The sequence below is a fragment of the Tenrec ecaudatus genome, chromosome 2, assembly GCF_050624435.1.
Source record: "Tenrec ecaudatus isolate mTenEca1 chromosome 2, mTenEca1.hap1, whole genome shotgun sequence".
NCBI classification, from domain to species: Eukaryota; Metazoa; Chordata; class Mammalia; order Afrosoricida; family Tenrecidae; genus Tenrec; species Tenrec ecaudatus.
Window position 1 is genome coordinate 258,354,570 of NC_134531.1, and position 26,415 is coordinate 258,380,984.

The window sequence follows — 26,415 nt, forward strand, 5'->3', positions numbered from 1 at the left end:
AAGGGGCCCAATCAGACCTAATGTACCTAACAACAAACAGCGGGCTGCTAATAAGTCTACTGTAATTATGATTCTATGCTCTTCTTCAGAGTCCACCGAGTTGATTACTTACTGAGCATACTAGCTTGAGGCAGGAGGGTAAGAGGATACAATTCTGGCACTAAAGTTTTCCAATTTTAAACCACACGGTATTCCTGTGTTCTGTTTACACATTTGGCTCTTGATCTTTCTTCGGATTTCACAGGATTACAAATGCTCCGGTATGTCCATTCTTGGTATGTTGTCCCTGGTTTGTTAAGATCCACGGAGTTGATTGTCTTTTCATAATCAATGAAACACAGATAAGTTCTACCTTACAAATTCATCTATGCCGAAGCATGTACACAGGTACAGATAAGAGCTAAAGGCATGGAATCCAGGACAGATTCAACCCCTTAGGAACAATAATAGCAGTAGCAATACCAGGAGGGTAGAGGGAAGGTGGGGGAAGAGAAGGGGAACTGATCGTAATGATCAGTGTACAACCTCACCCCCGCGCCGGGAGACGAACAAAAGAAACATGGGTGAAGGAGACAGCGTAAGATAGGAAAATAACAATAATTTATAATTTATCATAGGTTCACATAAGGGTGGGAGGGTGGAGGGAAGAAAAAAATGGCTAATACCAAAAGCTCAAGTAGAAAGAAAATGTTTTGAAAAGGATGATAGCAACATATGTACAAATGTACTTAACACAATGGATGTACGGATTTTTATAAAAGCCCCCAATAAAATAATTTATTAAAATTAAAAATAAATAAAATAAAAAACAGATAAATATCATCTTGCTATTCTCTGCTTTCAGCCAAGATTCATCTGAAATCAACAATGATATTCCTAGCTCTATATCCTAGTCTGAATTTAGCTAGAATTTCTGGTAGTTCCCTTTCTTTTTTAGATAAAAGATCATTTTAATGAGGGCTCTTACAACTCTCATAACAATCTATATATCAACTGTATCAAGCATATTTGTACATATGTCCCTATCATTCTTTTTAAATTTATTTATTTGGAGGACGTTAGTGCTCGGACTCAGGTTGATTTTCAAACCGTTTGCAAAGCGCAGCTCCATTGTTCGCCTATCATTCTGCTCTAGACATTTACTTTCTATTAAGTCCTCAGCTCCTCTTTTTCCCTTCCCCCAACCCCCCAAACTGGTGACCCCTTGATAAATTATAGACTGTTATTATTTTAATATCTCACACCAACCGCTATCTCCCTTCCCCCATGGTTTCTGTTGTTCGTCCCCTGGCGGGGTGTGTGTGTGGTTATGTATCAATCACTGCATGGTAGTTCCTTTTATGATGTATGATTGCAGCTATATTTGAATTATCTCCAGCAAAATTTTACTTGCCTGTGACAATATAAATGACATTTTGTTCACTAACTTCTGCGTTCTATTGGATCACTGTGTTTTGGAATGAGCATGATGACGGATCTCTTCCAGTCAGTCGGCCAGGTAGCTGTCTTCCAAATTTCCTGGCATAGGTGAATGAGTACTCACAGTGTAGATTAATTAAGGTCATGCATTACATATTATTGACAGAAATCTAACTTTCATCTAGCCAGAAGCAAGTCCAAACGCTAGACTCCTTTTCTGCCACTCCTTCGGCTGATCATCCAAGACTTTCCTCCATCATTCTTATTACCAGCAACTAAATCTAAACTGTCTCCAACACTTCAGTCTCCTCTACTATAAACACTTACCTGAATCAACTGTATAATTGCAGAAGCAAGTGTACTAGGCAAACAGTAGGCATTTTTACTGAGTGAAACCCCATGGATACATTTTCTCATTCTCCATTTACGAAGTAAATATTTAGTAAAATTAAAATATGATTTCAAGTTTAAAAAGTACTATAATTCATTTAATTTATAACTCTTCATCTTAAAGTAATAGCTCATTAGGGAACTTAATTAAAATCACAACTTTTTCTGATATCAAATTACCTAAAACCTACTGAAAACGCCGTTAAGCTCTTGGTTTGAAGATAATAATTAATAATGGGAAAAAGTTTAAAAACTAAAGGATTAATAAAATAGGGCTTAAGAGAGGCTAATGGGTTGGCTCAACAGGAGATAAAAACAACAGATCCCTGTCTTATATAATTTTTGTGATTTACATTATAAAATAAAACTTCCGTTATATTCAAACTGACAGTGCATAAAAATGCCATGGGATTGCTTCTAATTTATTTATAGAGATTCTTTGAACTATAACAGAAGCGCCCCATGCAGTTTCTAAAGCTGTGTATCTTTATGGAAGCAAACTGCCTCAGTGTTCTCCCAGGGAGCACCTAGTGGACTGGAACAGCAGGCAAGTGAGTTAGCAGTCCGATGCTCACTCACTGCATCACCTGGGCTCCTTAACATAGTGCATGCCAGACCCCAAAAGTGAATAAATGAGGATGTCTTCCCTTTTAAATGTTTTTAAATCTTTTTTTCCTTTTAAACTTATTGTGAATTGACAGTTTACAGAGTAGATCATCAGTTTTACATTCAACAGCTCATTAAACCTCCCCAATGTATTTATCAAAATGCAAAATATCTACAAAATTATAAATTTTAAGCAGCAGCATGGCATGAGAGTGTCGAACTTGGACTCAGAAAATGTGAATTCTGAAATCTTTTGTGAATGACATGATTACCATCATTTCAGCAGGAAAAATACTATTTCTAACTTCAAAAGTAAACACACCTAAAATAAAATACATTACTGACAATGTTTTTTAAGTTCGACACATCAAAGTGATGTTATCTATTATACTTCAAATTACATGACTCGAGCTCTGCATTTTAAAAGTAACCCAAACACACATTCTATAAATGTAAGAGAATGAAACAACTTACCGCAAAGTGTCATAAACATTAACCCCTCCAAAATGTACACACACACACAGAAATGTGATGTTAGTACACAAGTACCCTATTTTCTGATATTTTGAGTTAGGTTGTACAGCCCGCATAATAGTACATCAAAATCACTATCTACCACAATAAGAAGTTAAGATAATAATGTGTTATTGGAATACACAAAAATCACTATCTACATTTAGTGAACACCGATAAACAGAGCTTTGGTGGCATAGAGGATTACCCACTGTGCTGTTAACTGTGTAAGGTTAGTAGTTCAAATCTGCCAGCTGCTCTGTAGGAGACAGTTTGTGGGTCCAGTCATAATTTATAGCCTTGGACAACACAAGGGGCAGTTCTGCTCCATCCTACAGGGTCACTAGGAGTTTATCATACTAGAGGGCAGTGGGTTTCATAAACAAAACTTTGGTGATCATTTGCCATCTTTTAACTCTTGACCAAGCCAAATTCTTAGTGTCGGTTGTTTCTGCTCTAAAGTGTAAGTAGTAGAATATCTTAAGACCCCCTTTGATCCTTACATTACATGATGCTTACTATCTGTAAGCAAGAAGTTGTGGGAAGATAAAGACATTCCAGTTCAACCTATCAGATAATTCTTTCTAATCTGTCAATACTGCTTAATTAGGAAGTTAGGAATGCATCAGTTTCTACAAATGATGTTAAAAAATTGCAGTTACTTGTAGGAAGAGCAGGCCTCACTGAAAAAATTCACACAAAGATGACATACTATGCCATAGTGTGCTTTACTAGAAACCACACTGACATACAGGGGCCTCAGTAGCATAGTGGGTTATGAGTTAGGCTACTTACAAGGTAAGCAGTTCAAAATCACCTGCTCTCGGAACCCACAAGGGCAGTTCTACTATGTCCTATGGACATAGAATTGACTCCAGGGCAGGGGTGACACTGACAACAGAAAATATCCAGCCATGTTGCTTAGTGTAAAATGAGTGTCTCTTGTTTTAGTGGAGGGACATGTAAGATAATTTGGGGGCCAGGGCTTCAAGGATTTGTTACCTATTTCTTTTATTATCAAGTTGTAAACTATATTGGCATATAATTTACATAACATACAAATTAATGGCTCAATGACATCAAGAAAAATTGTATATCATCACTACATTCAGGTTTAGAACATTTTCTTCATTCTCGTTTTTCATCATTATTAGCTCCCCTTTTTCCCCCGCTATAGATTTACCTCTCCTACATTTCATATCATTAAAGGAAAAAAAACAACTAACAAAGATAACAAAGTAAAACAGATAAACACCTCAATGGAAAAGCGAGCAGTAATATTAAAAACTTTACCAAATGTAAATGGATCATGAGATCAATGATAAGGTGTTAAATTTTACCCTAACTACATCAGCAAGAATCCACTTCCCAATGCATTCTGCACGACAGCGAGGCCATTCACATCCCTGCTCCATGCACAGAGAGGCCAGAGCTTCAAGATTTGCTACCAATTTCTTAAAAAAAAAAAAGACTGAAATGAAGTAAATTTAAACTAAGGATAGCATTTCCACCTATAACTTGGCAAAGACAAACGCTGACTGAGAACTTGGCATTTTTCAGGGAAAAACCCACTGCCATGAGTGAATTCCTACTCATAGCAACCTGTACAGCAGTGGTTCTCAACCTGGGGGTCGAATGACCCTTTCACAGGGGTCGCCCGATTCATAACAGTAGCAAAATGACAGTTATGAAGTAGCAACAAAAATAATTTTATTGTTGGGGGGTCACCACAACACGAGGAACAGTATGAAAGGGTCGTGGCATTAGGAAGGTTGAGAACCACTGCTCTATAGGGTTTCTGAGACTGTACCCATTACAGGAGCTGGGTTGGCTGACCCAAGGAGCTGGAACGGAGTGCCTTTGTAGTGATGTTTGTAGTGTGGTGGCCTGCTTTGGGGCATTTTCAGCAGTCCTAAAAGAGCTCTTTAACACCATCTGAGCAGGATTTTGGCTAGACCAAGAGATTGAGGGCAAGAAGGGGCATAGTAGAGAAGAAACTGTCCTGACTGAACAACTGTAATCTGATCATTTCTCATCTGAATTTTACACCTGAAATTGTAAGCTGTTAACTTCCCTAATGATCTCCATAGTTGTGGCATTGCTTGTGAGTTCTGGATGGCTATAGCAAAGAATTACCGAACCCACCCACAGAGGTAGTGTTGTGGGGACAGTTGGTGTGAGAATAGGCAAAAGGGGGATGAAAGGTGGAAATATGCCAAACAACATGCACATTTTGATACACATTTATTCAGTCACTATCATAAACCAGCCATTAAACAACGGAGCTTAAAATTATAGGTGTAATCAAATCTGTTTTCAGGTCTTTTAAATTAACTTTATCCAACATTTAAAGATGTTTTACCTTGGCCATGACCTCGATCAACAAATGCCAGCAGAAATATAATGTAAATCAAATACAAAATTTTATATTTTCTCAGCTGGAATTAAAAGTTCGTTAATATTAATTTTAATGTTCTATTCCATTTAATACATGTAAGTTGTTTCCATATGTAATCAAACGTTAAAAAAACAACTGTGATATTATACCTTTCTTGCATGTATTACAAATGTATGGCATGTAGTAAAAATGTTCTAAATTGTATGGGGCTATTTGTTCTTCTACTAGTAACTTACAACTATAGGTGTTACTCATTTAAAAAGTACATGCTGCATTACACAACTAGATTTTGATCTTGCTATATTAATCAAATCTATGCATTCTACTTGGAATATTGTCATGGACCGAAACAGAGGCTGCATCAATGGACTCAAATATAAGAATAATTGTGAGGACGGCTCAGGACGGAGCGGTGTTTCATTCTGTTGTACACAGGGTCACTGTGAGTTTGAACCGATAGGATAGCACCTAGTAACCAGAACAACAACTTGGAAATTTGTTCTCCTTTCTCTGAAATCTTTTTTTAAGCAAATCAACTCAGGGATCATAACTCTAATTGCTAAGAGAAGCAAAAACTAAAAATGATGACTTAAATAGAAAACTCTTGGTACAGAAAACTTTTAGCATTTTAACTTTAAGAGAGCACACAGTACAATATCCTTTTATAAAAATGAAATACATTTTTAAATGAAGACAAAAATAAACATGAGGAATCTCCTCTTGCACCTGTTACTCAAGTCTTTGTAGAGTCAATTTTTGACTCCCAAATTAGGAATCAGACCAAAGTGTAATTAAGACAAACAAATCCGAGTCTACATACCCAGACACATCTTTGTAGACTCTCATGAGAGCTTATCATCTATATTTATTTATTTATTTTCTTTTTTCTACTTGTAGCAAGGATTACTATCAAACTCCACTCATTGGGCCAGAGACCCTTGTGGTGTTAGCGAAAACCTTGCCCATCATGTAGCACACTACCTACACTTGCGAGTTCATTGGCCAGCCAGTGGCCTCAACTCCAAGCTCTAACAATGTGCACCATTTATATTTAAATAAATAAGAATGCTTTGCATTGCTACAGATATCATGCTATCTGCCACAATGCAATAAAAAGTCAACACCCAAATCTGGTTAGCGTGAATAGATAATTTCAAATGTTTCATTCAATGCAAGTTTACTTTCCAGATGAAATATACATGTTCAGTATTCGTGTAGCTTTTCAGATTCGTTCGTTAAAGGACAATTCATCCTATGGTGAAAAAGTCAACAATTAAAAAAAAAACTTGTTTTATTCTTGATCTAAATCTGGAGTAGAAATATATGAAGTCAACATTACTTATAATGAGAACCAAAACCAAGATGCCTTAATAGATTGGATCACGGGGTTTTAAAAGCATCATATTCAATGACTTCTTTCTAACACATTATGTTGAATGAATGAGTATCACGTAACAGATCAAGTAACAAGCAAGAGCGATTAATACACCTATCTTAAAAAAAAGACTATTAAGAGGTGGACACTTTCAATAGAGTACTCATGAAAAGACACTACTCCGCAGACTAGTACACACATTCCTGTCTGTTACTCTCATGTAATACAACATCCCTAAAGCATAGATATTATCACCCCCATTAAACATATGTGGAAGATGAGATCTAAACGGTTAAGCCATAATTAAGTATTGGAGCCAGATTTCTTTCAAACCCAAGTCACCCAACAAAACAGGGTGTGGGTGTGTGTATGTTGGAAAGGGCTATGTGGAGGTTGCTTCAGAGGAAAAACACAAAAGTTTCCAATTACACACATTACCAAACACACACGCAAAATTTAAGAAATTCTATGTACAATGAATGCCCTGCAAAACTAAGCAATATTGATCAGAACTTATCTCAAACGTAACCAAGCAACAAAGCTACATACACCTTCAAACATTTCTCCCTGCAGGGCCAGAGCCAAGCCAAGCAGGAATGAGCGCCTGGGGTTGGGACAAGGATCGGAGGTACCTCCCGGACCCTTTGGGCCTCCACCCCAACACTGGGGAGGCGCCAGGCAACCTTGCTCCAGCCTACCTGACGGGTTCCCGCCACCGCTTGAGCCAGTTGCAGCAATTGGCCATCAGACTGGACATCCCGTGCAGCTCCTCCCGCCGCCTCCCATCCGCGCCGGAGCAGGGACGGGCCCCTGGGAGTGGGGATGGGCTCCTGGCTGCTCCAGGCCAAGTCCCGTGGGGCGCCGCCGCTCCGACGAGCCTCTTTGGCGGGTAAGCACGGAGGCTGAGAAACCGGCGAAGGCTACTCGTCCATTGACCAAGCCCACATAACTGCGTGCGTCTCGACAGGACAATGACTACCCTTCTTCTCAGGGGATGCAGAGCCCAGAACAGATAACCTAGAGCCGGGAGAGTAGAATGCGGCCAAAGAAAACCCCAAAACCCCCGCGTCGACGTGCTGACGTTGCTCAGCTGCGCGGAAGCCCCGCCCCAAACACCGCCCATCAACTTCTCCAATGATCAGTCGAGGGCCCTCAGTGGAGGCCTCTGATTGGTTGAAGGAGGCCAGCGCCCCGCCCATTCCAGGAAGGTAGAAAAAAACGGGGCGTGGTTTAAGTGAAGGGTTTTTTTTTTTTGTAACTTAGCAACGGGAGCGTCTTAGCGATAAACCCAGGAGGCTGGGACTTGTCCAGGTGCCTGAGTCTATGTGTACAGAGATAGAGGATGTTGCTAGTTTGTCTCCAATCTCCAGTGGAGATTCAGGGAGCTCATGTCGCGGCGTGTTTTCTTTTATTTTGTTTTGTGGAGCAGGAATAATAATCTCTGGGATTCCGTCAACCCTTTAAATGCTCATTATCTGGGCTCCCAAATCCTAGGGGACATTTGTATGCATACCTCACAGCAATCTAGTTAATTCTGACTCACAGTGACCCTATATAGGATTTCCGAGGCTGTAAATCTTTACGGGAGCAGACAGCTTAAGTTTCTCCCACCAAGAAGCGGGTGGTTTTGAAATCACGATTTTGTGTTTTATCAGTCCAACTCTACAGGATCATAAGGCCTGGAGATGGAATGGCAGAGGGCTCCCATGCAGCATTATTTCAGTTGTTCAGATAACTCCACCAAAATGCACTGGACTCCTCGTTTAAATGACAGTAACCTTTTAAATTATATAACACTTATCACAATTCTATATGTATGGTAGGGGATTCTGATAAAAAGAAATACGCTAGAAAAGATGGAAAAGGGGACAAGTTGAAGAAAGTAAGAGCTCAAAACTCAGCACCCAGGGATATGCAGTGTTAACATTATGTTTTTCCAAGAATGTTTGGATCTAGAGATTATTTGATATTTGATTTTCCCAAGATTGTCTGTTTCACAATATTTTATTCTATTTTTTTAATCTGTGTTTTATTCTTTGGAGATGAAAAGTAATTGTTCTTAGAAAAAATGCTTGTATAATATGTGGGGATGTGTGTCCATCCAGTGTCCACTAACATAAGAAAAAAGCGAGGACACTGGCAAGTCTGCTTCCTCCAGGGAAAATATTAGTCTGGTACCACATAGACCCACGTTTAAAATTGCTCTTTCTTTTCCTAGTTTATGTGACCTTAATTTGAACTCACATGTGTCACACAGATTATAGTCTCTGCATCTAGGTAGTGCACTCCATCCAAGTACCCCATCTGTAAAATGGGAATGGTAATAACTACTCTTTTTTTGTGATCATTTTATTGGGGGCTTGTACAACAATCCATACATCGATTGAATCAGGCATGTCTGTACCTATGTTACCTTCATTGTTTTCTAGACATTTACTTTCTATTGAGCCCTTAATATCTGCTCCTCTTTTTTTAATTGCCCCACCCCACCCTCATAATCCACCCTGATAAATTTTACATTCTTATTATTTTCATCTCTCACACCAACCACTGTCTCCCTTCCCCCATGTTTTCTGTTTTTCTTCCCCCTGTAGAGGGGTGTATGTTTATGTGTCAATCACCAATCGGTCCCCCTTTCTCTTTTCCTCTCCCCTCTTCCCCCTACCCTTCTGGTATCACTATTCCCACTCCTGTTCCTGAATTCTGTGGGTATTACCTACTGTAAAAGGTTATTAGATGATTAAAGCAGGTGACTAAAGCTCCAGTGTTGTTTTTGACACATCATAGCAGATTGAGAAATTGATGTTGCTCTGCTGACAATATTTATGGCAGGTATCCTACTATCATTCTCCAAATTGTTAGAGAACTTACTCAACTATTTCAATGCCTTACCTTGAAAGACATCTTTTCCCAAATAGCTCAAGATTGAGCGTTGGCCTTCTAACCTCAAGGTGAGAGGTTCAAACCCACTAGCAGCCATAAGGAAGAAAGATGAGGATTAGAGAGAAAAAAAAATCTGCTTTATCTGTATGTCTGCTCCCAAAAAGATTTACAGCCCCAGAAACCTCACGTAGGGTAGCCATGAATCAAAATCAACTTGATGGCAGTGAGTTTTTGTGTTTTTGTTTTTGTGGGTTTCTTTTCATATGACCTATATGAGCCCTGTGTCATGGTATGCACTTAAAGGATATGGTACGGTAAAGGGGATTCATACAGTTAATGCTAAAATAAGTGAAACAATCAATATTTCTATTGGTGAAGCAACAAAAGAAAACAAAACAACAATAAGAAGTCAATGACAAAAAACACAACAACAAGAAATAAAAGCTTGTAGTTGGTTCAAGGACTGTTTGTTGGCCTTTAGGAGTGTTTTCTGGTTGAGTCTGATGGGGCGCCAAGCCCTGACCCCAAAGTCTACTTTTGGTATTCCCTGGGGACTTCGTTGCTCTATATATCACTTCTTGATGACAGCATTTATGAACTGGTCCACAACTCTCATTGCTCTCATTTGCATTGTCAAAGAATAACTTATGAGATATCCTTTAAAATCCAATTTTAATCCAAAGATAGATTATTAAGCTGTATTATTAAATATTTCAGTAAATGATTTTTTCTTCTAGTTTCAATAATTCTCTAGCTATGTCTTTGAGATTTTCTATGTATAGGATCATATCATCTATAAACAATTTTATTTCTTCTTTGCTAATGTGAATACCTCTAATTTTCCTTTCTTGTCTTATAGCTTACTTTCAGCACAAAATTGAATAGGAATGGTGATAAAGGACATCTTTGATTCTTTCATTATCCATGAATATACTTTCAAATTCTTTCCATTGGGAATAATTTTGACCACTGGTCATATATATATGACCACTGGTTTTATATATATAATTATATAGTTATATATGTATATATAATACACATAACAATAGATTTTTTGGAAAGTTTGACATCACAGTATAGAACACATAAATATTATTGGCACTACAGTACAAATTTAGGGTGCAAAAAAAGATACTTTCAAATAAAATTTTGGAAGTTTTTTTAAAAGATTTTTGATGTTCTTCTAACATTCCCTTTATTCCTTCATACACTTTTTAAATGTGAAGATTGGATATTTTTGCTTTTGTTCTGGATCTTGTTTAATGCTTTGAGCCAAACTTTTGTAGATTTTGCCTCGTTGGGAATTTTTGACACCTTACAGTGATACTCTACCCTGGCTTACTATGTGGTCCTGTTCCATCAGCTCCCCAGTAAGGTAGGTTCTGGCATGAGTCAAATACTTCCTTTTTAAATGTTTTAATTCTTTCCTTTCATCATCAGTGTCTTTCTAAATCTGGCTTTTATTTGTCTTTGATGTGGGAAACAGTACATATAAACTTGCAGAGATATTTAATATTATCTGTAGCACATATTAGTAATGATATTACAAAAAGATAGTCATATGCACCTTGGTGGTTGGTGGTGGTAGTTAGGTGTCATTGAGTCGGTTCCAAGAGATAGCAACTTGATGTACAACCGCAGGAAACACTGGCTGGTCCTACTCTGTTTGCAGAGTTGCTCTTGCGTATAAAATCAGTGTTGCCTTCACTATATCAGTCCATCTGCTTGAGGGCTGCACAGTCCGCTGCCATCCTCATAATTGCTCCTATGCCTGAGCCAGTTGTTGCAGCTACTAGGTCAGGCAGTTCTGTGGAGGGGCTTCCCCTTTTCCACTACCGCTGGACTTTACCAAGCATGATGTCCTTCTCCAGGAGCAGTTCTCTCCTGATAACACGCCCCAAGTACAGGAGAGGAAGTCGTGCCATCTTTGCCTCTAAGGAGCTTTCTGGTTGTACTTCCTCCAAAGCAGAGCTGTTTTTATTTTGACAGTCCATCGTACTATCAATATTCTTTGACAGCACTACAATTCAAATACATTGATTTCTCTTCAGTCTTCTTTATTGAATATCCCAGTTTCACATGCATTTGAGGCAATTAAAAAGAGCATCATCGGAGTCATGTGTGCCTAAGTCCTCAAAGCAACACCCTAGCTTTTCAACACGTTAAAGAGGTCTCTTGCAGCAGATTTACCCAATGTGATGCATCTTTTGATCTCTTGACTGCGGCTTCCATGAGCATTGATTGTTGATCCAAGCAAGATGAAACGCCGACAACTTCCATCTTTGGCCCAGTTGTGAGAATTTTGGTTTTCTTTACATCCGTACTGAAGGCTGCAAACTTTGATCTTCGTCAGTTGGGAGTAACTCAAAATGAACCACAAGTCTGGGAAGTCAGGGATTACCTATACATTTGATAAATAAATACAATACTTAAAAGTTATTTTATTGAATACGAAGAATTCTACAGAGAAAAAATTGTACCTAGAATTGAATCACTCACACTGGGGCTGAAGTAACGAAAAGACTGATGTCCTGGAGAGCAGATTCGCTCAAACCACGGAGGAAGATACTTTTGAAGATGAGACAGGTTAAACGCAAGAACAGATTTGAGGCGTTCACTGTCATCCAGAGCCTTCTGCAAATCAGGCGCTCACAATTTAAGCTCTACAACAGCTTCTAGGTTCTGGTGAAATCCTCATCCTCCAAGTTGATCTCTCCAGCACGCTCCTCTCCCAGGAAAATTCTCCTGTTCTCTTGGCCGCTTGGCCTCCCACGCAGTCTTGGCGCTTGCTCCGGATTTGTAGGGTGTCCCTTGTTCTCCTGAACTTCAGAAACTTCACATCCCGGGGGAAGGGAACCTAGACGCTAGGACTCCGAGACAAGCAAAGGAGGGTTGCAAACCACAGCGCTTAACAGGCCTCCACGCAATCGCCCTCCGCCCTCCCCCACTAGCTCCCAGAAGCTTCCTGGAAATGTCCTCGTTATCCCCTCCCGGGCTGGGGGCTGGGACCGGACGGTCTCCTCCGCCCTCGCATTCGCCTGGTGCGCTGGCACGCGCTGCGCGGGGCCAGTCCGCCGAGCTCGCTCCGCGGCGCCCAGACCTGCAGCCCCGCCGCCCGCCCGGCCGCCTTCCCACGCCCGCCGCCACCCGCTCCGCGATGAGGGCTCGCGGGGCGCGCTGCGGGGCGCTGCTGGCGTGCCTCCCCTTGCTGCTCTCCGTCCTGGACGCGCACTGTAAGTAGCCAGCCCGTCCCTTTGCTCCCCCTCTCCCCGGGCACGCCTGCTGAATCAGCAACCCTGGGGGGCTGCATTTTCTTTTCTGGGATCGCTGCCTCTTAGGAAGTTTCTCCCAAGTCCCTAGGCACCCGGCCTGTGGAAACAGGGGTGCCTCGGGGGGCAGTGTAATGGTGGGGCGGGTCAATATTTGTTCAGCTCGGGGATCATGTGTTGTCTACGGGAGAAAGGGAGCACACTGCGTAACACTAAGGATCACATGATTTTGTTTTTAAAAATCCCCTCTAACAGACGGGGGTCCCAATCAGAAGACCAGCCTGAGCACATTCCAGGGGGAGTGAAGGGCGGTCTGCCTGTGTCTGCCCCTTTGTACCAGCGCCCGCTCCGCTCACAAATAGCAGTCCCTCCTGCACCCTCAGCCCCACGGCGGTTGTGGACTTTGAGCCTGGTTTGCTTGTCCCACGACGACACGGGAACTGTTTTAGAATGACGGGGTTTGCATAGCAGTTGGTAAAAGTCATTTTCTAACCTTGAAATAAAAAATATTTCCCAAAGAAAAGAAATCAAAAATATTTATCAAGTAGTTTTGTACTGAAGATTTTCCACTTTGAGTGCTGCTCATCTGAGGTTGGGCCATGGGTTCTCTGTCCTTTATATTTTTGGCTTTGTATATTCCCATACCTGTAAGTAAGGCAGTATATTGAGCCTTTCTAAATATATACTAAATATGTATTTATACCTAATATCTCTATATACATATAGATACAAGAAACATCAAGGCATTCAGTGCATTTCCACCATCACTTATCCATTTATTAAGTTAAGCAGGTTCATTGATGAAAAACTCCTGCTTGTGCTATGTACTATTTTCAGGACTTGGCAATTGTGAGTGACATTTAGGCTTCGCAGTAAAATTAAAACAACGAAGGGCAGTTAAAATACAATTTGCTACTATTCTACTGGGGCTCTGTTTGGTTGCTTTTCTAATTAGTAATCAAGATGAACGAGATAGTTTAAATCTCTAATTTAGCAGAACTTCGAGATTCCCATCGCTGTCAGTGCTATGGGTCCTATTGTATTAGGACAACACGTTAGGACAATTGTACACTTGCCTGGTAGCCAGTGTCTTCAATCGAAGTGGCAAACAAACCAAAAAAGTAACTTGCCACATGTACTGCTTGTCACCTCAGGAATTCAAATTCGTTAGGCTTTTTATTTTTGTGCATATTCCCACGTTTTCACGGATTATAGGCAGAGATGAGAATGGGATATATGTGTACGTTATGCACAAATATACCAATGCTGTGTTTGGAGAATAAGACTTTGTTTAAATATGCACTGATAAGGAAATAAATTAATTTTATGAACATGATACAAGAAGAATGGCTGACTTTATATTGTCTTCATTTTGAAAAGTACAGTAGCTTAATTGAATTAAAAATTATCTCTGGTTTATTGATGGGGTATGTTTTCCTCTCTATACTTGAACTTTTAAATATAGATCTAAATACTTGAATAATAATCTATTATTTAGACGATAGAGACTCAGCTCCTAGATAAAGGGAAAAAAGCTTACAAATTCAGAAACGTTTAGTTTTCAGGCCTATTGCCAGTAGGTACGATCGGGGGTGGGTGGTGGGGTTCCAATCCAGCAACACTAAGTGACCTAGAAGGAAACCTTCCCTGATTCTGAATTTCCTCACCGTTATCTGCTTCAGCCCATAGCTGGACGAGTGAGACATCATCTAACTTCCTTTCTCAATAAAGAAACTGTTCAGAGAGGTTTGCTCACCTTGGAAAATTACATGGCAAATTTACACATTTAAAAGACATTTTCTCTCCATTTAAAATATTTACTGTCTGCATATATGTATATATATACATGCATGTATATATGTGAACACATAAAAATGTTTTGCCTAGGGTTTCAGTTCATATATGCATGGGTTAATTTCGAGCAGAACGTTTAAGCACATCTCTGATTAGTGGACCACTGCAGAAAAGCTCTCTAAGTAATACACTTGACTTAGTCTCATAAATGATACTTTATGTACCATTTTTTAAAAACAAAATTCAGGCTTTGCAACAAATTTACAGAATGTTCCCTTACACAAAACAATAGTTTTTAGATGGGTCAAACATTTTAAGAATGTCAGGAAGACCTCAAAGATGAGCCAGGAGAGGGAAGACAGCAAACTTTGAGGATTTTTAAAAAAATGAAAAGTCCAGAAATCCATAGATGAAGACGACAGAATTGCCAACGATGTGATAATTACTGAACTTGGAAACCTCACAAAATTCAGCATTTTAAAAATTTTATGCTAATATGTTGGCCTCAGCAGGCTTTTGGCTGGCTGGATGGTCTAGCAGTTTCATATTTAATGTCAACTTTAATTTGTATGACAATTTAGGGGTGGGGATCCAACCCGACAGTCAGGTCACAGCCTGAGGCTGCCTCCTGAGAGAGACACTGAGGACGTCTCCTCTCTCTTGCTCACTCTTTTTTGCCCCCTTGGTCATTCTGCTTGCTACTTCATTTCACAGAGGTTGGACATGCTATCTCTACTCCCTGGACAGGACATCAGGCTTTAGTAACAAAGAGGAAGGTCCTCAAGGAGATGGACTGACCCCGTGGCTGCAACAAAGGACTCCAGCATGGAAATGATTGTGAGGAAGGTGCCGATGGGGCAGTGTTTAGTTCTATTGTGAATAGGGCTGCTCAACAGTAAGCAATGCATTTCTAACTGCCAGGTAACCTGTTCACACCTACCAGCTGCTCCACTATAGAAAGCTGAGGGTAAAGATGAATGGTCTTGGATGGATGACCCTATATGCAATGAGTGGTACAGGTAATCGTGGCTTTAGGGCTTGCTTGACTGTTTTTTGGTTACAAGCTTCAGCTGGTATTTATGCCACCTTCTTTCACTACCCATTTCCGGGTTCTCTTACTTTCAGGCTGCCGCTCATGTCTCTTTGTCTAATAAAGTTAATCACACCCTTATTCATGGAAGAGCTGAGCCATTGTTGTTCATACTTATGAATGGTTGCATCTCTTTCTTCTTTTATTTTTGTTTATTGTAATCAAAGAACAGATCTCTGGCTGTGCAGTTGGTTAAGCATTGCTGAAACTCAACAACTTCTTCCTGGGAGAAAGATGAGAGAGAGTCTGCTTTCAGAAAGATTTGTAGTCTTGGAACTCCTGGGAGTCACTTGGAAATCCTCAGAATAGTCAGAATCAACTTTAGTGTAATAGGCTCTAATTTGGCAATAGTAATTACAATGATGATTCCTACATCTTTCGATCACAGGATGGCTTTCAATTAGGAGCCAAGAGCTAAAACATGGTGCCACCATGGCTCCTCCCCAAAAGATCACACCCTTAGGAGATCTATGGGGCACATCTACTCCAGAGGGCCCTGTAGGGTCAATTGGAGTATGAATGATTCAAGAGGACAAAACAAACACTATACTAGAGTTCCTATGGAGATGCTTAACTTCTTCCAGCTATGATTGGTATGTGGTGAGAACAATATTTTGCTTTATTGATTATAATCATTGCCCGTCTACTTTAAAATTATAATCATTTTAGTATAATTTTCCTCTGCCCCCTACAAAATAAATAAATAAATAAATAAATAGACAGATGAAACCTTCAAAACTTGAAATAGCTAAGGTGCTCTTTCACCTTCCAACTCCACTGAGATGGAAAACTCCACTTCCCCCTTTATACACATCAAAGAATGCATTTCTTTTTGCTCTCTTAATTTCTAGTTGAGTAGGTCTCAGTTATGAGGAAAGAAAGCAAAACATAACTGAAACAACGGAGAGGAAGTCATAAGGTATAAAAACAAATGATTTCTTTCCTTTCTACCTTGGTTCCTGACTTGTGTGTTCTGAGGATCAGAAGAAGAGCTTTACTCATTCGTGTTCACTGGAACAGAGAATACACCACATTTTTATATTTTGAAAGCTAATACTGGCGATATTGGACCCACATTCCCACACACTACATTTCAGCTAGAGCTAATCAGAGATACTTTTAAAAGATAGACAATGAACACTTTAATTTGATCCATATTTTTATATGAATTATCTTTCTTAATTTATGTTATGTTCAAATGTGGTGAAGAAAGCTGATGGTGCCTGGCTATCAAAAGATACAGTGGCTGGAGTCTTAAAGGCTTAAAGGTAAACAAGCGCCCATCTAGCTCAGAAGCAACAAAACCCACGTGGACGAAGCACACCAGCCTGCGCTATCAAGAGGTGTTGAAGGGATGAGGTATCAGGCATCATCAGAACAAAAAAATCATATCATGGTGAATGAGGGGAGGAGTGTGGAGTGGATATCCAAAGCGCATTTGTAGGCCACTGGACATCCCCTTACAGAAGGGTCTCCGGGAGGAGACAAGCCAGTCAGGGTGCGATGTAGCAATGATGAAACATACAACTTTCCTCTAGTTCCTAAATGCTTCCTCCTCCCCCACTATCATGATCCCAATTCTACCTTGCAAGAGTCGCTAGACCAGAGGATGTACACTGGTACAGATAGAAACTGGAAACACAGGGAATCCAGGGTGGATGATCCCTTTAGGACCAGTGGTGTGAGTGGCAATACTGGGAAGGTAGTGGAAGGGTGGGTTGGAAAGAGGGAACCGATTACAAGGATCTTCATGTGACCTCCTCCCTGGGGGATGGACAACAGAAATATGGGTGAAGGGAGGCGTTGGACAGGGCAAGATATGACAAAATAATAATTTATAAATTATCATGGATTCATGAGTAGTGGGGAGGGAGGGGAAAATGAGGAGCTGATGCCAGGGGCTTTGGTGGAGAGCAAATATTTTGAGAATGATGAAGGCTATGAATGTACAAATGTGCTTTACAAAATTGACGTATGTATGGATTATGAAAAGAGTTCTATGTGCCCCTAATAAAATGATTGAAAAAAAAAAAGAATTCTACAGGGAAGGATTAGAAGGATGGAAACAGAACCTTCAAAGGTGTGTAAACAAACAGAGGGTATTTCCAGAAACCTTCCATTCATATCTTGAGATTTTTGTTTAATAAAGGGTTCTGTACATGGGGGAGGAGAGACCATGAACAGTGTAAAATGTGAAATAAAATAATTTATAAATTATCAAGGGTTTCTGAGGGAGTGGGAAGGGATAAAAAGAGGAGCTGATATCAAGGGCTCAAGTAGAAAGAAAATGTTTTGGAAATGATGATGGCAACATATGTATAAATATGCTTGATACAGTTGATGGATGGATTGTGATAAGAGCCGTGAGAGCCCCCAATAAAATGATTTATTAAAATTTTAAAAACATTTTATTAGGGGCTCATACAACTCTTATCACAATCCATACATATACGTACATCAATTGTATAAAGCACATCTGTACATTCTTTGCCCGATTTATTAAAAAATTTATTATTAAAATTTTATAAAGTAAAAAATGTATGCTGTATAACATGGCACTTTCAGATATTTGAGTTTCTGACACCTCCCCAGACTGCCTTGGGAAGAAACCCAACCTATAGATACCACAAGAATCATTCTTTGTCTAATTACTCAGTACGTTTCTGGTGTGATCTGTTGTGTTAACATTCACCAGTTTGGAACACAAATATTTTCAGCTCTGAACAAAACTCTTGTCCAAATGTCCTTGTCATTATCAGACCTGACATTTTTCTTACTTGAAAATCTGCACAGGACATGGAATCCTTTGATGATGCAGATGGCTCTCTGTTCACTTGCTAGCTGAAAGGCTGGTAGTTTATATTCACTCTCTTGCCGCCTTTTCTCAAAGAGCACAGCCTTGGAAACGCTGTGCATTTTAGCCATAGGAAGTAGAACATGTCATTCAAAGAGTCTTCAAAAATCCATGGAAAATGCATATTATGAAAAAACTATGCATGGATTTCCATTTTTTGTATCAAAATAAACTCTCCTAACTTGTTCTAGCATGCCTGAATGGGCCACTAAGAAAAATAATTCATCAATTTGAAAAGAGGCCCTATCAAAGCAACATGAATTCTCCTCACGTTGAAACAAAAATGAACATTTTATTGAAGCTCGGGTTGAAGAATGGTGAAATCATTGATGCTTTATAAAAGCTTATGGGTACAATGTCCCCAAAGAAATGATCAATTTACAAATGCATGACTCTTTTTAAGATCAATGAGGGGATGAAGATGAAGGTGTCTGCGGCAGACATCCACATCAATTTGTGAAAAAACAATCTTGTCCATTCCCTAATTAAAGAGGATCAGCAAACAACAGCAGAAATAATAGCTGAAACCATAGAGGCCGCCATTGGCTCAGCTGACACAATTCTGAGTGAACAATTAAATATGAGCAAACGTTCTGCTCCATTGGTGCCAAAACTGATGCTCCCACATCAGCTGTAAAAAGGAACTGAGTTTTCCATAGAAATTCCAAATAAGTGACATCAATATTATGATGAATTTCTTGGAAAAAAACTGTAATAGAATATGAAACATGGCTTTACCAGAACAATCATGAAAACAAAGTGTGATCAAAGTAATTATTGGTAGAAGTAATCTGGTCAAAGCAAAAATGGACAGGTCAAGAACAAAGACCGTAGCAATAGTTTTTTGGGGGATGCTCATTTTGCTTGTTGACTTTCTGGGGGCCAAAGAATGGCAGTATCTACTTATTATGAGAGCCTTTGGAGAAAATTAGCCAAAGCTTTTGCAGAAAAATGCCTAGGAAAGCTTTACCGGAGAGGCCTTCTCTACCATGACAACTCTTGTCCACCTACTCATCAAACAAGGGCACTTTTGTAAGAATTTCTATGGGAAATCATTAGGCATCTACCTTCTATTCTTTACTTAGCTTCTATTGGCCTCTTTATGCTTTCGAATCTTAAAATATCTTTAAAATGGTACCCTTTTTACACTTAAAAATTTTAAGAGACTGCATTGATATGATTAAATTCTCTCAGTTACTTATCATGGACTAAGTAGTTACGTCTCATAAAAGCATTGTGAAATACTGACAGCCTAATGAAGGCAAGCAGAACATTGTCAGGGATTGTGCCAGAGGATGGGCCCTTAGGTTGGAAGGCCCTCAGAATGTGATTGGAGTGGAGCAGGTTTCTCCAAGGAGAGTCAACCATGGTCATGTGGAAGAGGGAAGCCTGTGGGTGGAAAACCTTCAGGATCTTCATTTGCTGATGGGGCTCAACTCAAAAAGGGAAGAAATCGCATCTACTAGTAATCAGAACTTGGCAGATGCCAAGTATTAATCTAGGAAGATTGGAAGTCATCAAAAACTAAATGGAACTCATAAAGATCAATATCCTAGGCATTAGTGAGCTGAATTTGGACTGATGGCCATTTTTCACAGAAAAGCATATGGTTTACTATGCCCCGAATGACATTCACTCATTGCTATCAAGTTGTTTCGGACCTCTGAATGGGTAGAAGTAATCCAGTCCTATAGCAACCTTATAGGACAGGTAAGTTTCTGACATGGTAAGCCTTTACAGAAGTAGAAAGCCTTATATTTCTCCCAGGTAATGACACAATCAAGAGGAATGGCATTGCATTCATTGTCAAAAAGGACATTACAAGAGCTATCTTAAATAACAATGCTGTCTGTGATAGGATTCTCTCTATCAGCCTTCAAGGAAATCCAGTCAATTAAAAAGTACTCATTATATGTCATCTCATTGTTACAGTTTTGCTTTTCCACTACTTGTAAGGACCACTTTTTTTTTAAACACAAAACAAAGCATTTTATTAGGGGCTCATACAACTCATCACAATCCATACATATACATACATCACTTGTATAAAGCACATCTGTACATTCTTTGCCCTAATCATTTTCAAAGCATTTGCTCTCCACTTAAGCCCTTTGCATCAGGTCCTCTTTTTTCCCCCCTCCTTCGCCGTTCTTCCCTCCCTCATGAGCCCTTGATAATTTATAGATTATTATTTTGTCATATCTTTCCCTATCTGGTGTCTCCCTTCACCCCCTTCTCTGTTGGCCGTCCTCCAGGGAGGAGGTCACATGTAGATCCTTGTAATCGGTTCCCCCTTTCCAACCCACTCACCCTCTACTCCCCCAGTATCGCCCCTCACACCCCTGGTCCTGAAGGTATCGTCCACCCTGGATTCCCTGTGCCTCCAGCTCCTATATGCACCAGTGTACAACCTCTGTTCTATCCAGATTTGCAAGGCAGAATTTGGATCATGGTAGTTGGGGGGGAGGAAGCATCCAGGATCTGGGGGAAAGCTGTATTCTCTTGACGAAGGGATCTAGTTTCTTTTCTGCTTGTTTGCTTTTTTATGGTGTAAATTTATAACAGGTTTACATCCGGCTAAGCTTGGTACATCACACAGAAATATCTGTAAACCAGAGATGGTTATCTTCGGAGAGTTGGTCAAAGGCCCTCCATTATGAAGATAAAAAGTGGCCTTGAGAGTGAGGAGGAGCCTGGATGGTGTAGTGGATTATATGTGGGGCTGCTAACCACAAGGTTGGCATTCTGAAACCACTGGCCAGTCCAAGGGAGAAAGGTAAGGCAATCTGCTCAGGAAGATTTACAGTCTTGAACCTCAAAAGAGAAGTTATAGCCTTTCTATGTGGTTGCTATGAGTCATAATTAACTCAATGGCTATGAATTTGAGTTTTGAGGGAGAGAAAGAAGTCAGGAGAATGAGCAACCTTCTCAGATAACTGTGCCTCTTGGTCCATTCATCTATTCAATTTCAGCATACTTTGCTGGTATTCTATCTGAATTTAAGACCGAATGGAAAAGCTGGCATTCATTTCGAGATAAGCTCTTCATGATGAACTGTTTAGAGTATCTTGTTTATCGGCTAGCCTTCTAATTTCCCTAACAGTTTGATAGCCAGGGACAGTTTCTCAAAAGGAACAAAAAGTTATTTTTGAAGAGATGTGACTTGCTTTCAAACTATGATTGCTCTGCTAAAATCATCTTACTCAAATGACTTAGTCTTTAGAGAAACTACCCTGCTGTGATCCAGATAATGTAGCATTGGATGCATTGCACTGTGAGTTAAGGCTGAGTGTTAGACTGCTTGAATTTTCTTTGAGCTAGATAGAGAGCATTCACTTCCAGTTAGACAGAGTGGCTTCAATAATGAGCGCAAACATAAGAACAATTGTGAGGATGTTTCAGAACCCGGCACTCTTGTGTACTGTTGTATATAAGGGCATTGTGAGTCACAACCTACTCGGCAGCACCTAACAACTGCAACATGAGGAGGAGGTGACTCTATGGCAGTAAATTTTGTTTGATTTTTTTGTGTACAGTGTTGTCTTTTTCCTTTTTTTCCCCTCCTGTCCCTATATATTTGTTCCTAATTTGAACTGTTTTGTTGTCAATTCATCTTGTTGCGGGGTTGTCCTCTTTTTCACTGCCCCTCTGCGTCGCCAAGCATAATGTCCTACTTCAGAAACAGGTTTCTCCTGATAACCTGTCCAAAGTATGTCACATACAGTCTTACCATCCTTGCTTCTTAGGACCATTCTGGCTGTACTTCTTCGAAGACAGATTTGTTTGTGCTTTTGGTAGTCTTTGAAATTTTTAATAGTCTTTGCTAACACCATAATTCAAATGCATTGATTCTTTTTTGTTCATCCTTATTCAATGTTCAACTTTTATATGCATATGAGGCAATTGGAAATACCATGGCTTGGGTCAGGTGAACCTTAGTACAGAAAGTGACACTCTTGATGAGCTTTGTTTTTCCTGAAATGTCAGAATTTTGCATGCTTCCATTTTAAACTTTTGACCTTATTGGACACTTTCCCCCAGCTAAAGCTCCTAGATATAGTCTACTGACTCTTTACGTGCTTAAATTACTATGCCAGTAAAGAGTCACAGTCTTAGGAACCCAGAGGGTCCATTCTACCCTGCCCTACAGGGTAGCATGAGTTGAAATTGACTCAATGACAGTGGGTTGAATGAGTGAGTTAATGTCAAAATAATTGGCACATGTAGTTCTACTAGTCAGAAATTAGTGTACCATTTGGCTCTATAGCCATCTGAATTTCTTTTTCTTCATATAGATATTTATCAAGATAATAGTAATTTTAATAACATTAAAATATGTGAAAACAATAATGAATTTTGCTCTCTATGTATTTGTCACCAGATATTTAATCTAAAATATGTTTCATATCAATAACTGAAAATCTTCACCAAACTTTTAACTAAACTTATAAATTTATATCTTATTATTCATATTGTATTTAATCAAAACTATATATCTAATCATTTTATTTGGGGCTTATACAACTCTTATCACAATCCATACATACATCCATCGTGTCCAGCACACTTGCACTTTTGTTGCCATTATCATTCTCAAAACATTTGCTTTCTACTTGTCCCCTTGGTATCAGCTCCTCATTTTTCCACTCCCTCCCTGCTATCCGCTTCCTCATGAAACCTTGATAATTTATAAATTATTATTATTTTGTCATATCTCACACCACCTGACATCACCCCTCATCCACTTTTCTATCGTCTGTCCCCTAGGGAGGAGGTCACATGTAGATCCTTGTAATCAGTTCCCCCTTTCCACCCCACCTTCTCTCTATCCTCCTGGTATCGCCACTCTCACCACTGGTCCTAAAGGGATCATCCTCCCTGGATTCCCTGTGTTCCCAGTTCCTGTCTGTACTAGTGTACATCCTTGGGTCTAGCCGGATTTATAAGGTAGAATTGGGATCATGATTGGGCGTGGGATGGGAGGTGGGGGTGGGAGGAAGCATTTAAGAACTCGAGGAAAGTTGTGTGTTTCATCTTTGCTACACTGCCCCCTGACTGTCTCATATCCTCCTAGTGACCCTTCTATAAGGGGATGTCTGCTTACCTACAGATGGGTCGCAAACTCTGTTTTTGTCATTTAAATGATTATTAATGTTTTGCTCATATAAATACTGTTGTGATTCATTTATTCATATATTTCCCCAGATTAATTTCCTAGAAATGGAATTGTTATCAGACTTACTAAATACCAAAACCCTAGAGTTGATTCCGATTCATAGCGACCCTATAGGACAAGCTAGATCTACACCTGTGGGTTTCCGAGACTATAGCTCTTTATGGGAAGAGAAAACCTCGTCTTTCTCACATGCACTGGCTTATTTTTGAACTGCTGACTTTGCGGTTAGCAGCCCATTGCTGCTACACTACACTACACTACCTATACTACATCACACTACCTACACTATGCTACCTACAGTACACTACACACCTACACTACACTACGCTACACTACCTACATTATACTACACTGCACTACCTACACTATACTACACTACCTATACTACATCACACTACCTACACTATACTACCTACACTACACTACCTATACTACATCACACTACCTACACTATTACTACCTACATTACACTACCTACACTATACTACACTACACTACCTATACTACATCACACTACCTACATATACTGCCTACACTACACTACGCTACACTACCTACACTATACTACCTACACTACACTACCTACACTACACTACCTACACTATATAACACTACCTACACTATACTACCTATACTACACTACCTATACTACATCACACTACCTACATATACTGCCTACACTACACTACGCTACACTACCTACACTACACTACCTACACTACACTACCTACACTACATCACACTACCTACATGTACTGCCTACACTACACTATACTACACTACACTACACTACCTACATTACACTATACTACACTACACTATACTACACTACACTACTTACACTATACTACACTACCTACTCTATACTACCTACATTACACTACCTGAATTACACTACCTATAATACACTACACAACATACACTACACTGCTTATACTACACTACCTACATTACACTATACTACATTAAGTACACTAGACTACCTACACTACACTACCTACAGTACAATACACTACCTATACTACACTACACTACCTACACTGTACTACACTACACTGCACTGCACTGCGTTACACTACATTACCTACACTACACTACCAGGGCTCCCTGAATTACTAATAGTGTGCCTATTTTGCAAGTGTTAGATACATATTCCTGTTTCTTCCTGGAAATTTGCTTTTAAAAGCAGATTTTAAAGATCCTTCGCTCCTCTCCTCTTTGCTAACATTAGACATGTTGTTGTTAGGTGCTGTGGAATTGCACCCATATTAACCGTATGCACAATAGAGCTAAACACTGCCCAGTCCTGCGCCATCCTCGCAATTGATCCTATGCCCGAGTCCATTCTGGCAGCCTCTGGAGGGCCTTCCTCTTTCTCACTACCCCTCCACTTTAGCAAACATGATGTCCTTCTCCAGGGGTAGGAGATAATCAAGTTCAAAGTATGTAATATGGAGTCTTGATATTCTTGCTTCTATGGAGCAATCTGGTCACACTTCTAAGACAGATCAGTTTGTGCTTTTAGCAGTCCATGGTCCAATCAATAGTCTTGTATAGCACCACAATTCACATGCATCAGTTCTTCTTCATTCAATGCCCGACTTGCACACACAGTTGAGGCAATTGAAAGTACCGTGGCACGAGTCAGGAGAATCTTAGTTCTCTAAGGAACATCCTTAGTTTTCAACACTCTAAAGAGGTCTTGTGCAGCATATTTACCCAGTGCAGCCATTCCTTTGGCGTCTTGACTGTTGCTTCCCTCAGCATTGCTTGTGGATCCAAGTAAGACAGAGTCCTTGACAGCTTCTACCTTTTCTCTGCTTACCATGATGCTACCGATCGGTCTAACTGTGAAGACATGTTTCTTGGCATTGAGTCGGAATCCACACTGAAGGGTGCATTCCTGAAGGGCTTCAAGCCCTTCTCACCCTCAGCAGGCAAGGTCGCGTCGTCTGCACATTGCAGGTTGTTAATAAGCCTCCTCCACATTCTTATTCATGTAATGCAATTATAATTAATATGATTCCGTTTCTGTGGTTATTTGCTCAGCAAATAGGTTGAATAAGCATGGTGAGAGGATACACCTCAAACATAAACCTTTCCTGATTTTTAACCACGCAGTATTCCCTTGTTCTGTTTACACAATTTCCTCTTTCTCTATGTACCAGTTCCATATGAGCACCATGAAGTGTTCGAGGATTTCCATTCTTCTCAAGGTCATCCAGTGTTTATTATTCCAATAATTGGCATAGTTAATCAAACAGAAACTATCGGACATAAATTCTTTTATAATCTTAATGAATTAATAGGAATTAAAAGAGAGTGACTGTGTGTGTGTGTGAGACAGAGATCTCAGCCAGGCAGAATGTGCTAAAAATGCATACATAAAATGTAGATAAAGATTAGACTTCCTGAAACACAAAGTGGGAGCAATGACCCAGTTAAACACAGCCAAAAATAGAGTCCTGTCTGTTAATGTAAACTTATACATAACAACAGTCTATTGAGGACTAAAGGAATTCTGATATTTGTTTTTCTTTCAACAATGATCACAAGCTTATTAGTCATTGTGCTTTATTTTTATGAAACATCTGTTGATGCTTTTAATCCCTTCTTCTAATAAAGGTTTTCCCCCCAAAAGGATTTGT

At 39.7% G+C, this 26,415-nt stretch overlaps 2 protein-coding genes and 1 non-coding gene across 3 annotated transcripts in view; 1 reads left to right on the forward strand and 2 right to left on the reverse strand.

The window, feature by feature from the left end:
- Positions 1–7,768, reverse strand: part of ARL13B (ARF like GTPase 13B) — a 94,359-nt gene extending 86,591 nt beyond the window's left edge. Inside the window, exon 1 of the mRNA XM_075542440.1 lies at positions 7,400–7,768. Within this exon, the coding sequence (XP_075398555.1) occupies positions 7,400–7,458 (59 nt within the window). The 5' untranslated portion in view covers positions 7,459–7,768. The remainder of the gene's footprint in view (positions 1–7,399) is intronic.
- LOC142442063 (small nucleolar RNA SNORA62/SNORA6 family) lies at positions 6,216–6,369 on the reverse strand. The gene has a single exon (XR_012783318.1). It is a non-coding gene; the product is annotated as a small nucleolar RNA SNORA62/SNORA6 family (small nucleolar RNA).
- A 4,634-nt stretch (positions 7,769–12,402) lies between the features above and the next one.
- Positions 12,403–26,415, forward strand: part of PROS1 (protein S) — a 102,290-nt gene continuing 88,277 nt past the window's right edge. Inside the window, exon 1 of the mRNA XM_075542441.1 lies at positions 12,403–12,817. Within this exon, the coding sequence (XP_075398556.1) occupies positions 12,556–12,817 (262 nt within the window). The 5' untranslated portion in view covers positions 12,403–12,555. The remainder of the gene's footprint in view (positions 12,818–26,415) is intronic.